Consider the following 12328-nt stretch of genomic DNA (forward strand, 5'->3'; position numbering starts at 1 on the left):
ATAACATCTATCTCCTGCTACAATACACTCGAACTGTGGATTTCTAACGGCGACGGCGCTCCTCATACTCTGCCTGGATCTCCTCGTTGGTCTTGCCAGCAGTCTCCGGCACCAACTTGAGCGACAACACGTAGAAGATGACGAGCAACACCGTGAAGGGCATGTAGCTCCAGTCGTCGAACTCGTCGGCCAGGTACGGGTAACCGACACCGACGATGAGGTTGCACAGCCAGTTGGCACCAATGCAAATGGACGAGGCGCTGGCACGCACCGAGTCCGGGAACATGTCGGCTGTCATGACCCAAACGAGAGGGCCGAGCGTGACACCGAAGACGATGACGTACAGTGCCGTGAAGACGATGGAGAGCGCCGACACATCTGCAAGGAAGGCGACGGTCATACCGATGGACATGACGACCATGCCGACAATGCCCCAAAGGATCATGTTGCGGTTGCCGAAGCGTGCGGCCAGTGCACTCGTGAAGAAGGCCGGCCAGATGTTGATGAAGTCGATGATGAGCGTTCCAACACGCGAGTCCGAGATACCGGCGTCCGAAAAAATGTTGCCAGAGTAGTAGAAGACAGCGTTGATACCCGATAGCTGCTGCGTGCACGACAGCAGCAGCGCACCGAGAAACTGCAGGCGGTACTTCGGCGACCAAATGGACTCGACCGGCTCAGAAGAGAAGCCGGCCTCGGCCTCGCTGGGCTGCTTCTTGGGCTCAAGCCAGGCGAGAGCAGTCTGCACGTGCTCCTCGCCATACAGACGAGTGATGACCTGCTTGGCTTCCTCGCGACGGTTCTTCATGAGTAACCACGCGGGACTTTCGACGGCCAGCGACGGCGACAACAACATGTAGATGCCAGCCAGCACGATGGGGAAACCGGCCATGTAACGCCATCCATCACCGCTGTCGGCGAAGAAGAAGCAGATGGCCGGCACTAAGATGCCGATGGTAGTGGAGATCTGCAGTCCGGAACCGAGTTGACTACGCAGGTGTGGCGGTGACAGCTCGTTCACGTACGCGCCGATGGTGCCGGTGGCGGCACCCGAGGCAATACCGGCAACGGCACGGCCGACGGCAAACGGCCAAATGTTGGAGACGACGGCCTGAATGACGGCACCGCCGATCATGAAGAAGCAGTTAAAGTAGAGCAGCTTCTTGCGGCCCATTAAATCACTGAAGTAGCCACACAGCAAACTGCCAACCATGGCGCCGAAGATCCAGGCGTTCACGGCGAAGGTCCACTCGAGCTTGGAGTGGCCACTGAACAGCGTGCATGTTCCTTCGACGACAGGACGCGCATTGCACTCGTCAGTGTTGTTGTAGTCGGAGAGATTGAGCTGCGAGGTGGACCATCCGCTCTGGAAAGGCTGCAGCAGAGCTAGAAGAACGCTGGTGTAGAGGATGCGGTTGGGCTTGATCTGGAGCGCGGCATTCTTCACGGCACCGTCAAAAGAGACGTCGGCTCCGGGTGTGGAGGTTTCGTTGTAGTTGCCGTCGGGGCGAGGCGACATGACTGGCTTGGAAGAGCGACGACGGTGGTAATTTGTACGCTGCTTGTCCGAATGAAAAGTGAGGAGAGTAGAAGGTCACGCAGACAAAGGACCAATAAAGGAAATAGTATTGGGATCACCCGTACTGTTGGCTGTTTTGGCCAGGGGGGGGGGGCAAAACATGTAGGTGGCTCTTTCTTGATTGATTGGGCTGCTAAAATGCATGAATCTTGCTTGCTGTCATTGCCGGCTCTCCTGAGGCAGTGCAACTTGCGCTTGCACTGCAAGCTCTGGAGAAGTTTTATTTTATCCATGCAAGTCCGTACGTTTTGGCAGATCCAGATGATGCGATTACGGCAGCAAACCAAGTGTTTCGAGCTCCTTCAAAGAGTCCTTGCTCCATTCGCCTCACTTCAACGTCGGCAAGTTGATTTATTTGGCATAGATCAGACTCTGGAGCTTCAAGTGGACCAAGACAACAACCGGAAAGTTTTTAAAGTATGATTAATACTGGTACATGAATAAATAGATGAATTAATACCATTTACAGAACATGTAAAAATGCTCTTGTGGGTCCACACGTGGACACTTTTACTGCGCTGGCGGACAGTTTTATTCGCAGAAGCGGTGCAAATATCGATCAAAATAGTCCCGACTTTACCAAAGTTTATCGGCATTGATTATTGAAAAGGGGACTGCAGTTTCAGAGCGAGCAATTTTGTCTGATATTTATTTGTCAATAATTGGCTTAATGGGGGCTTTGCCGCACGCGGTGCGAACGGCACCGCAATGGTATTATTATATAGTCGACACATTTCAACACCAAATATCATTCTACTGGTACAGTACATGTACACTGTACTGAAGTTAATTTAGCTTAACACAATCTACATGTACATGTATTTTGTTAGCACGATGTACCGAAGTACAGTCCTCAACTTGAGGCTCAAGCGCAAAAGCCTTGAATGGTGCAGAGTCTGCACTGCAGACTGCCAGGCTGCCAGCCTGGCCGGCAGTAACAATGCAAGAGCTGCAACGTCTTCCCTCCCCGTTTGTACGACCGGCATTGGCCGTCAATTTGACGGGTCACTGCGAGTCAACTTGAAGTATTCAAGTTAAATATTTCAACGTGTGTTCATTAAGCACCGAGACTTTCGGGGCATTGGCAATGCTGAAGTTTGGCCTTCAGATCAGCTCGTCTTCCTGTCACAGAGGGCCGATCTATGTGAAATAAATCAAATGGACGAGTCTGATGAACGCTCTCGCGCTGTATCTGCCGTAATCCTTCAGTAAAGAGGCTCTGGGTTCCACTGGAACTTTTAAAGTACATGTAAGCTTAGTGGTGAATTCAACAGAGCGCGAGTATGTATCCATACAGTGCACTTTTATAAGAGTAAGAACACAGCACAACAGTATTGGTGCCAGGTGGAGTCACAGTCTCACCTTGTTCACAGTAACGTCGAGTGAATCCGATTCAGTCACTGAATCGAATCGAACGTAGCCAAGTCTATGCAGCCAAGTGCAAACTGCAACATTGAATGCAGCGACAGTGCAGATCGGTCAATGCGCACTCGTGCCTGTACGCGAAGCACCACAGCAACAACTGAAAAGTGAATGATCTTTGGGCTCCGCCACGCCATCTACGAAAGCAAGTTCAACCAGTGCAGCTAGTGAAGTAGGCTAGCGATTTTAGCTCACTTTTCATTTGGACAAGCAGCGTACAAACCACCACCGTCGTCGCTCTTCCAAGCCAGTCATGTCGCCTCGCCCCGACGGCAACTACAACGAAACCTCCACACCCGGAGCCGACGTCTCTTTTGACGGTGCCGTGAAGAATGCCGCGCTCCAGATCAAGCCCAACCGCATCCTCTACACCAGCGTTCTTCTAGCTCTGCTGCAGCCTTTCCAGAGCGGATGGTCCACCTCGCAGCTCAATCTCTCCGACTACAACAACACTGACGAGTGCAATGCGCGTCCTGTCGTCGAAGGAACATGCACGCTGTTCAGTGGCCACTCCAAGCTCGAGTGGACCTTCGCCGTGAACGCCTGGATCTTCGGCGCCATGGTTGGCAGTTTGCTGTGTGGCTACTTCAGTGATTTAATGGGCCGCAAGAAGCTGCTCTACTTTAACTGCTTCTTCATGATCGGCGGTGCCGTCATTCAGGCCGTCGTCTCCAACATTTGGCCGTTTGCCGTCGGCCGTGCCGTTGCCGGTATTGCCTCGGGTGCCGCCACCGGCACCATCGGCGCGTACGTGAACGAGCTGTCACCGCCACACCTGCGTAGTCAACTCGGTTCCGGACTGCAGATCTCCACTACCATCGGCATCTTAGTGCCGGCCATCTGCTTCTTCTTCGCCGACAGCGGTGATGGATGGCGTTACATGGCCGGTTTCCCCATCGTGCTGGCTGGCATCTACATGTTGTTGTCGCCGTCGCTGGCCGTCGAAAGTCCCGCGTGGCTGCTCATGAAGAACCGTCGCGAGGAAGCCAAGCAGGTCATCACTCGTCTGTATGGCGAGGAGCACGTGCAGACTGCTCTCGCCTGGCTTGAGCCCAAGAAGCAGCCCAGCGAGGCCGAGGCCGGCTTCTCTTCTGAGCCGGTCGAGTCCATTTGGTCGCCGAAGTACCGCCTGCAGTTTCTCGGTGCGCTGCTGCTCTCGTGCACGCAGCAGCTATCGGGTATCAACGCTGTCTTCTACTACTCTGGCAACATTTTTTCGGACGCCGGTATCTCGGACTCGCGTGTTGGAACGCTCATCATCGACTTCATCAACATCTGGCCGGCCTTCTTCACGAGTGCACTGGCCGCACGCTTCGGCAACCGCAACATGATCCTTTGGGGCATTGTCGGCATGGTCGTCATGTCCATCGGTATGACCGTCGCCTTCCTTGCAGATGTGTCGGCGCTCTCCATCGTCTTCACGGCACTGTACGTCATCGTCTTCGGTGTTACGCTCGGCCCTCTCGTTTGGGTCATGACAGCCGACATGTTTCCGGACTCGGTGCGTGCCAGCGCCTCGTCCATTTGCATTGGTGCCAACTGGCTGTGCAACCTCATCGTCGGTGTCGGTTACCCGTACCTGGCCGACGAGTTCGACGACTGGAGCTACATGCCCTTCACGGTGTTGCTCGTCATCTTCTACGTGTTGTCGCTCAAGTTGGTGCCGGAGACTGCTGGCAAGACCAACGAGGAGATCCAGGCAGAGTATGAGGAGCGCCGTCGCCGTTAGTAATCTGTAATGTTATTGTACATTCCTGCCTTTCAATAAAATGGTCCTTTTGCCTGCAACATAAACTGTGCAAAAAACCACTGTTAACAAACTTTTTTTCTTCAGTATTTCTTTTTCCAATTTTGGCGCCATTTTTCCAAAGTGATGGAGATAGTCAGCGGCGAGCGCTTCGTCAACGGCTCAGTCAAGCGCGCATATCCGCTGCAGTATCTGCGCTTGGTGTCTGGCGATGTAACTAAATCTTCTCCTGACGGTGGAGAACTGGTCACGTTTGGCCCGGGCGTGGGGCCATGCGGACAGGACGCGTCGCAGTTGGTGGCAATAGTTGTCGAGAACAATATCCTCTTTTACTCATGCTTATTTTATGCATCGAATATTTTTATTTTGAAGTTTTCCTTAACCATTATGTGGCGAAGCACGTACGACGTTCGAGTCGTGTCTGGTGTTCTTCTACGACAAGTGGGCGACCAAAATGCAGTTCCTGAAACGTCATGTAAGTTTTGGAAAAACGAATTTCAATTTAGTACTACAGAGAAATAATTGCTGAAGTTTTGTTAATGTAGTACAAGGTTCGGATCAAAGGACGCGGCCTTGTGGCGTTGGAATGGGAGGCTGGAGCGGAGACGGAGGAGCGCGTGCAGTGTATCGTCGTCGCAGAGAGAAACGTGCTGAAGAAAACGCTGGAGAGAAAACCACGATTGTTTAATTTCCCACATAGCCTGTACATTGAGGTAGCATACCAAGAACCGCAACGACTGCCCGAGTCGGATCAATTGCGTTACCTCCCGTCCAAAACTAGCACAACGAGAGATCTGTATTCTGGTACGTAACAAGGATTTAGTGCAGCAATAAAAACTCCGAGTTATGACTGACAAGATGTGTTTGTGATGTAGCCACCCCAACGAGACACCCCCGTGGTGAAGTACACGCACCTGCGAAGAAGGTATAAGGTTCAGTCGATGGAAGGAAACACATTTTGGGCTACACATTTTTGTGTTTGTGTGAAGCAGAAGCCCAACCATGGAAAACGCACACTTGAGGTCGCGAGAATAGCGTCGCCAGCGTATCGATACTCGCCTCTTTCCGAATTAGTAGACGGATACGCTGATATCTACGGGGTTGTCGTCAATATGACGCTTCCCAAAAAAACTAGCGGACGAGACTTTTGTGTAGGTCAGCTAATTGTCTTTGGCACCACAAGAATGACTGAGAATGGCCTTATGTCTTATGCAGATGACTGTGAGTGTGACGGATGAGAGCTGCCCTACACGCGCAACAGCGATCCAAATCAACATTTTCTATCCGACGATCGAGAAGATGCCGAAAATCAAGGTATACTACTGTATATGCAGTATGTGTTTCCCAGCTTTCGAGTAATTGGGAACTTACCGCTTGTCGTGTAGTATGTTGGTGACATCATTCGCTTTCACAAAGTAAAAATTCAGCAATATCAAGACAGAATTCAAGGTCTTAGCTCGTAAGTTGTCACAAGTATCGTCGCAGTATACCCGGAGACCTCAAAAGCATTTCCTAACAGCGAGCTTGTATGCGCAGACCCCGTGCAACACGGTATCTTGTTCTGCGAGAGCAGCCGAACGGTGCACTCGAACAAGTGACAAACTCCGATACATGGACATTCAAGCCTTCTGATGATCAGCGAACCCGGAAACTCCTGTACGTTGCGTTCACTTGACACACTTTTACTTGATTTGTTGACCCTTTCGTGTGCCAACTGTAGGAAATGGGCCCGGAAGAGTTTAGCCGAGGATGATACGTTACCTCAGGGATGTTCTCTTGCGCCGAAGCTGCTATCGGAGCTGAGGTTTGCAGAAGGGTTTATTGACCTCGTGGTGCGGGTTCTGAATGTGGACGACAGTGACGAGCCCGTACGTCTAACAGTTTGGGACGGTTCAGGTAACGCAGCGGAATCAGATCGAGCTCTGATACGTGCCTTACAGGACAAAAGCGCTGCCGTCCCTCCCTACGGACTATTGAAGGAAGTCATCATGTCATCGTGCTGGTCTGTCGTGCGTGAGATGGGCTTCGTCGACGGAATGCTCAAAAACTGGTGTCGCTTTCGCAATTTGGCAGTCGGCATAGATGAACCTATACCAGGGACTGCCGTTGCTCCTGGAGGAAGAGAAGTCCTGCGGTTCCGAGAGGTAACCTCTTTCGTGTTGATGCCCGACTTTGCGTTGGATGTACAGCGACGTTGTTCATTGACGACGAGACCGAACTTAAGTACAACAGCCAGCAATGACCAGATCCGTGCCCCTTCTGTAGCAGAGAACCTTGTCCGAGGCGGACTCCGACCCGTGCAGGTTATCACGGTGATTCCTGATCGTATCCAGAAGAATATCCCGGTGACTCCTTTGCGCGAGATCCTCAGTTCTTCTCAAGCCCCTCGGAAGTTCCACTGCTGCGCTCGCGTCCGTAGCATTTGGCCCAGCGATATCGAAAAAATCTGCAAACCAACGTCTGGCAACACCAGTGAGTTCATTTACTCGTTCGCTTTGACTGTCGAACAAGAGAGCGAGTCCATGAACATAATTGTGTACGGCAAAGACGCGGTAAGTGAATGTCTACGTACGGCAGACATGGACCACAAAACCTCACTACACGCTCTCTCTCTTTATGTCCTTTCAGGAACATTTCCTTCACGGCATCCCGCCATGTGATCTCAGCAGAAGCACAAGCTCCAAAAACTTGTTGGAGAAGCGTCTTACTGCTCTGTTGAAAGCGTCTAACGCCCTTCATTGGTGTATCAAGTCATACTCCGTGTCCCTGCCTCCTGGACTCGCTGCTGGTCCAGGAACTGCTGTTCGATATCGCTTGTTCGATACCTTGCTTCGGTGCTCATGAATCTAAACTACGGTAAGAAAGAGGGGGAAGATCTTACTTGTACCTGTGCGATTCAAGCAGGAAGCGAGTCTTTTGTGCCATGAACGCCGTTCCATTATTGAAATGCAAACATAAAGATACTTTACTTGTCATGCATGCACTTCACGGAGAGCCAAGACTCGAGATGGAAATACTGTCAGCGGGGTTGCCTTTCATGCCTTCCAGGTCCAGTTCGCCCAGTCGGCCTTGCTGATGGAGCTAAAGAGGTCAACACAAAAAACGTAAGTACAGTACTCGCTCTACCAGCTAACAACCAGACGTATCAAACCTTCTCCAGCCAGTAGAACTCGTTGTCTTGAGGCATGTATCCGCTCATCCGCCCACCTCCCATTGCGTTCTGGATGGCTTGAGACTGCATAAGCTGCTGCGACATCGACATGTGGCTGCTGTACATCATGGTGTCGCCCATCCGCATCGACTTCTCCATCTCCTCCTCCTTCAGCTTGCCCAGACGCTGCATAAGTACCTCTCCTTCACGAGCACCGACCCACTTCGGGTGGTTCTGCTTGAAATTAATGAACGAGCTCTCCATCTTGGCGTCGTTGCCGTACTCCTTGAAGTCGAACTCTGCGAATCGGCACACAGCTCCAGTACTAGGATGCACGAGCGAATGGGAGCGCAGGAACAGCAAAATCTCGCGAGCAAGTCGAGGAAGCGAGATACACAAGATATACGGCGCCAACAAGACCGACACGCACTCCTCCGCGAAGAGCACAGCCTTGTAAGGGAAGAGTACCGTGAATGCGTCTCGCACCTCGAACGAGTGACACTGACCCCGCCATTCCTTAGGAAAGTAGTGCGTCTCCGCCGATACCTGCATCATCGTTTCTTCACAATCTCCGTTGACCAAGAACGGAGACGCAGACGTCGTAAACGATCGCGATAACGCGAACACACCCGTCGATATGGTCAGATACCACAGCAATTCATGGCCGAACAGCGTAGTTTGCAGCAGGACCGACTCCTCCAACAGACTCACGAGCAGTAGAACAGCCATCAACGAGCTCGCACAGAAGGAAACTCCTCCAGCGATAATTGCAAGCGCCCCAGCTGGAAACATGCCCAGGTAACGGTCCGCCAGCGAGTACGAGCGCGCCATCCGTGCATCGAGAACATGAGGAAGCTCGTTGTACTCTCGGAACCGCCAAATCGCATACGCTGACCAACGACGCGTGCCGAAGTAGTACACGTGGTTCGTTTGCCACTCCTGCGCCGCTAAAAAGAAGAAACGCGACAGTCGATACAGCAGAATAAAGGGCGCGAGCACAAAGTTGAGCACTCCTGCGATCACGAAGCGTTTCTTGAGCATCTCCACGTTGTGAATCACAGACGGAGCGAGATTCAACTCGGCGTCGAACATTTGATCCAGCAGGCAGATATTCAGATTGGCCTCCATGTTCCTTGAGCACATAATGTGCGACGTAGATAGGAATTGTAAGGAGGTTGGCAGCAAATTCTTGCTTTGAAACAGCGAGTGGTTCATGAAGGCAATGAGGTAATTATCACGTCGCATGATGCGTCGAGCAAAGTCGTGAGGCGACGAGAGCAGCGCTGGGTCAATCTGGAGCTTGTAGGACGAGAGCTGGCGCATGTTCACCGGAGCGTTGGCCCCATTCACTAGATCCAGTACTCTCGTCACCACTTCGTCCCACGCTATGGTCTGCACTTGTCGTTCGTCAATATGGAGTCGTTCCTTGTAGAAAACCTCCATCGCTCGAGTGTCTCTCAGTGTCCCTACTAGCTGGAAAGCTCTTGAGACCCAGTACACCAAGAACATGGCAAAGTAGAAGGCCCCAATGAGCCCCAAGAGTCCGTTATTATCTGCTCTGCACGTGATGTATTTCTCCATTTCCTGTGCACAGCCTCCACTCTCGGGGTGTCTGTGGCACTCTAGCAGCGGCCCCCATTGCACACAGCCGAGAAGAAAGCTCGAAAGCACAACGCTGAACAGTCCAGTTACTAGACTCACCAGCTCCACCACCACAATGCTCCAGAAGCCCTTGTGGTAGTAGTAGTTGTATAGAGTGATGAGGAATGCGTCCAGATTGGCCACGTTTCCATAGCGGTCGGGAACGGGCGATACACGACCGTGACCTGGGGCCCCACCCTGTCCGTTGGATCGACGTTGAGCCCCAGGAAGCGCCGCCTTAGCCGTGTCCAGCACCTCACGGAACAGTGTCGAGATGGCGGGAAGGTGCACGTTGACTCGCAGTGATGGAAGCTGTGGAGCCCCCGGGGATGAGCTGCCCCCATGGCCGCTTTGAGCCGAATCTGGCCGACTTGTTCCGCCAAAAGGGGGCGCACGGTGATCGTCCTTGAGTTCATTCCAGAGCAATTCGTCCTCCTCTTCCGCGTGCGCGAGATGATCATCGTTGGCGGCGAGTAGCGACTCGTTCATGGCACAATTTGGGATAAAATCAGTTTGAGTTGAATGGAGAGACGATGGTGTAGAAAATACACAGGTGGTGAGCGTTCAAAAGATGCTGGATACGACGGGAAGGAGGTGGCGAGGTGACGGATCGCGACACTGGAGAGCTTTTTCTTGATCCGGTCTGAGAATTTGTGCGAACGCGAAAAATGTTGATCTCCACATTGTATAAGCTCCCACAAATGATTATCACGGCGTGGCGGTCATATAGCGTTATTAATTAAGGCAAGTATAAAATTTGGAAGAGCACACGTGGTCCACATACCATAATCAGCCTACAATAGTTAGCGTAAATTTTTTTGTTTTAAAAAAAATGGGATGATATCAAATATCAAGCTGGTGAAGTAATAGTCGGTACAGGTGCTGAGAAATAAACGACGGGGACAGCAAGCTGCTTCAATTAATGTTTGTGAGTGTTGCAGATGTAGTTAGGCGTCGATAAATTAACAAGTTACTTCTTCATAAGCCGATAAATAAATCATCTGAGACACTTAGTATAATGCAAGAGCAACCTCGAATAAGCTTACAACAAAATCGCAGGCACTTGTAAATTAATATCATCAAGGGGTTCCAATGGCACTGCCAATGGCACTGCCAAATCAAGTATTAACTAAGACAGAGAGTATTAAGGTGCTTCCTGAATCCCCTCATGTATCAGCCAAACGACATATTAAATGAAAGAGAATCATTTACTGAACCTGGTATTAATACATGTACGTGCAAACAAGTATTCTTTGAAATGCAGATACCCGCTCGACGTTATTCCTACGAGGAAGCATCATAGCTTGCATACTGGGAACTATTGATGATTTAAGCCGCTCTCCAGCTTTGTAACAAGCGAGGCATTCTGTATTGATAGTTTTCTAGCCTCTCACGTGTCTGCAGAGCTCCCGAAGACGATGACGATCCAAACCGAACATTGACACGCTGAAGTGCGTCAATGTGTCGCCTAAGTTCAGTGTTGTGACGTGTGCGCCTGTACCAGTCGGTACCTACTCTTTCCCTGAAGATTGTGCGCCTGTCATTTTTGTCACTGCGCAATTGTCCAGCTTCTGATGGAGGTTCCGCCCGCTGCCTTCACGCTTCAGCTTATCGCTCGGCGGTGTAAATACTACGCATTCATCAATGCATTCATCTGCAGCGTCGCTCTGAGCAGCTACTTGGCTGTGGGTTCTCTCAATCGAGAAGCTGAGTCTCCCGAAACATTGGTGCAGCTGGTAGTGGTCTACGCGGTAAGTCTGTTGCGGATTCTGGTGATGCTCAAGTGGTTCGAGTGGATCGCGACCAAGAAGTCGCAGATCGACGACTACAAGCGAGTGAAGCTCACACACAAGCAGGTCACAGCCATCTACCTCCGCATCCTATGGCTGGTAGTGCCTACCGAGTGTATCTCCTTCTGGCTCGCAGACCAGACTGCTGTACCATTGCGAGATAATGTGACTTGGCTGTCTTTCGTACTGGAATACGCTATGTTCATCCCCAAGTCGCTAGTGTTTGAGATCACCTTCGACTTCTTTCACTTCGCGATGCACTGGCTGTGCCACTACAGTACATGGCTCTACAAGAATGTGCACAAACAGCACCACCTCCACTTGCATCCGTGTCCTCTATCGACGTACGAGCAAGACGGCTTCGATTTGTGCCTGACTAATGCTCTGCCATTCTGTTTGGCGTGCAGTCTCGGCTTCTCCTTCTCGGATCTTCAGCTGCATCTGCTGTTTGCATACAAGACATACGTGGAAGTCGCCGGCCACTCCGGACTGGACATCAAAGGCTTTTCGTTCCCGCAGATGCCGTTGGTGAACAATATTACAGGTATTTGTCTCCGCGTACATGATCACGACCTGCATCACACTCATCCGCGTTGGAATTTTGCTAAAAGATTTTCGCTTTGGGACAAGCTCTTTCGTACGTTCCGTTCTGGTAAGCAGCTTTCGTAAGAAATTCTGGTGGAGTTGTGTGTTTCGATGTTGTTAAAGCGGTTAGAGCTATAAGGTTGTGCCCGTCACTAACAAAAAACACACCGCGGTTGCTCCTCTGACAAGGGCCCCCACTACATGTAGAATTTGCTAGATACTGAGCTTAGCGCAAGTTTAAAAAAATAGTTATTTCCATTGCAAGAAAACTTTGTGGTGCTTCTTGGTGAAATGCTGCTTTTCTTCTTCATATCAAAATACAGTTATTGCGGCACTTGGTCAAAATTTCAGCACATTACAGCTTCGGACGGAAGTTCGAAGCTGTAAGCTCAAACTTTAGGATAAACAGTATT

At 51.1% G+C, this 12328-nt stretch overlaps 5 protein-coding genes across 5 annotated transcripts; 3 read left to right on the forward strand and 2 right to left on the reverse strand.

Moving 5' to 3' along the window:
- Positions 1-43: 43 nt before the first annotated feature.
- Positions 44-1213, reverse strand: PITG_03041 (Major Facilitator Superfamily (MFS); the record flags this gene model as incomplete). Its single annotated transcript, XM_002906098.1, has 1 exon — positions 44-1213. One exon carries the CDS (start codon positions 1211-1213, stop codon positions 44-46), a length of 1170 nt encoding a protein of 389 aa, XP_002906144.1.
- A 2041-nt stretch (positions 1214-3254) lies between these two features.
- On the forward strand, positions 3255-4730 carry PITG_03042 (Major Facilitator Superfamily (MFS); the record flags this gene model as incomplete). The annotated part of the gene is made up of 1 exon (XM_002906099.1): positions 3255-4730. One exon carries the CDS (start codon positions 3255-3257, stop codon positions 4728-4730), a length of 1476 nt encoding a protein of 491 aa, XP_002906145.1.
- Positions 4731-5120: 390 nt separating this feature from the next.
- On the forward strand, positions 5121-7477 carry PITG_03043 (uncharacterized protein; the record flags this gene model as incomplete). Its single annotated transcript, XM_002906100.1, has 9 exons — positions 5121-5223; positions 5294-5552; positions 5624-5673; positions 5964-6062; positions 6134-6207; positions 6285-6404; positions 6469-6616; positions 6689-7300; positions 7415-7477. The coding sequence occupies 9 exons, from the start codon at positions 5203-5205 to the stop codon at positions 7475-7477; spliced, it is 1446 nt and encodes a 481-aa protein (XP_002906146.1).
- A 256-nt stretch (positions 7478-7733) lies between these two features.
- Positions 7734-10174, reverse strand: PITG_03044 (autophagy-related protein, putative; the record flags this gene model as incomplete). Its single annotated transcript, XM_002906101.1, has 2 exons — positions 7734-7829; positions 7900-10174. The coding sequence occupies 2 exons, from the start codon at positions 10027-10029 to the stop codon at positions 7734-7736; spliced, it is 2226 nt and encodes a 741-aa protein (XP_002906147.1).
- A 940-nt stretch (positions 10175-11114) lies between these two features.
- Positions 11115-11999, forward strand: PITG_03045 (uncharacterized protein; the record flags this gene model as incomplete). Its single annotated transcript, XM_002906102.1, has 1 exon — positions 11115-11999. One exon carries the CDS (start codon positions 11115-11117, stop codon positions 11997-11999), a length of 885 nt encoding a protein of 294 aa, XP_002906148.1.
- Positions 12000-12328: the final 329 nt, after the last annotated feature.

The sequence above is a fragment of the Phytophthora infestans genome, genomic scaffold, assembly GCF_000142945.1.
Source record: "Phytophthora infestans T30-4 supercont1.4 genomic scaffold, whole genome shotgun sequence".
NCBI lineage: Eukaryota > Oomycota > Peronosporomycetes > Peronosporales > Peronosporaceae > Phytophthora > Phytophthora infestans.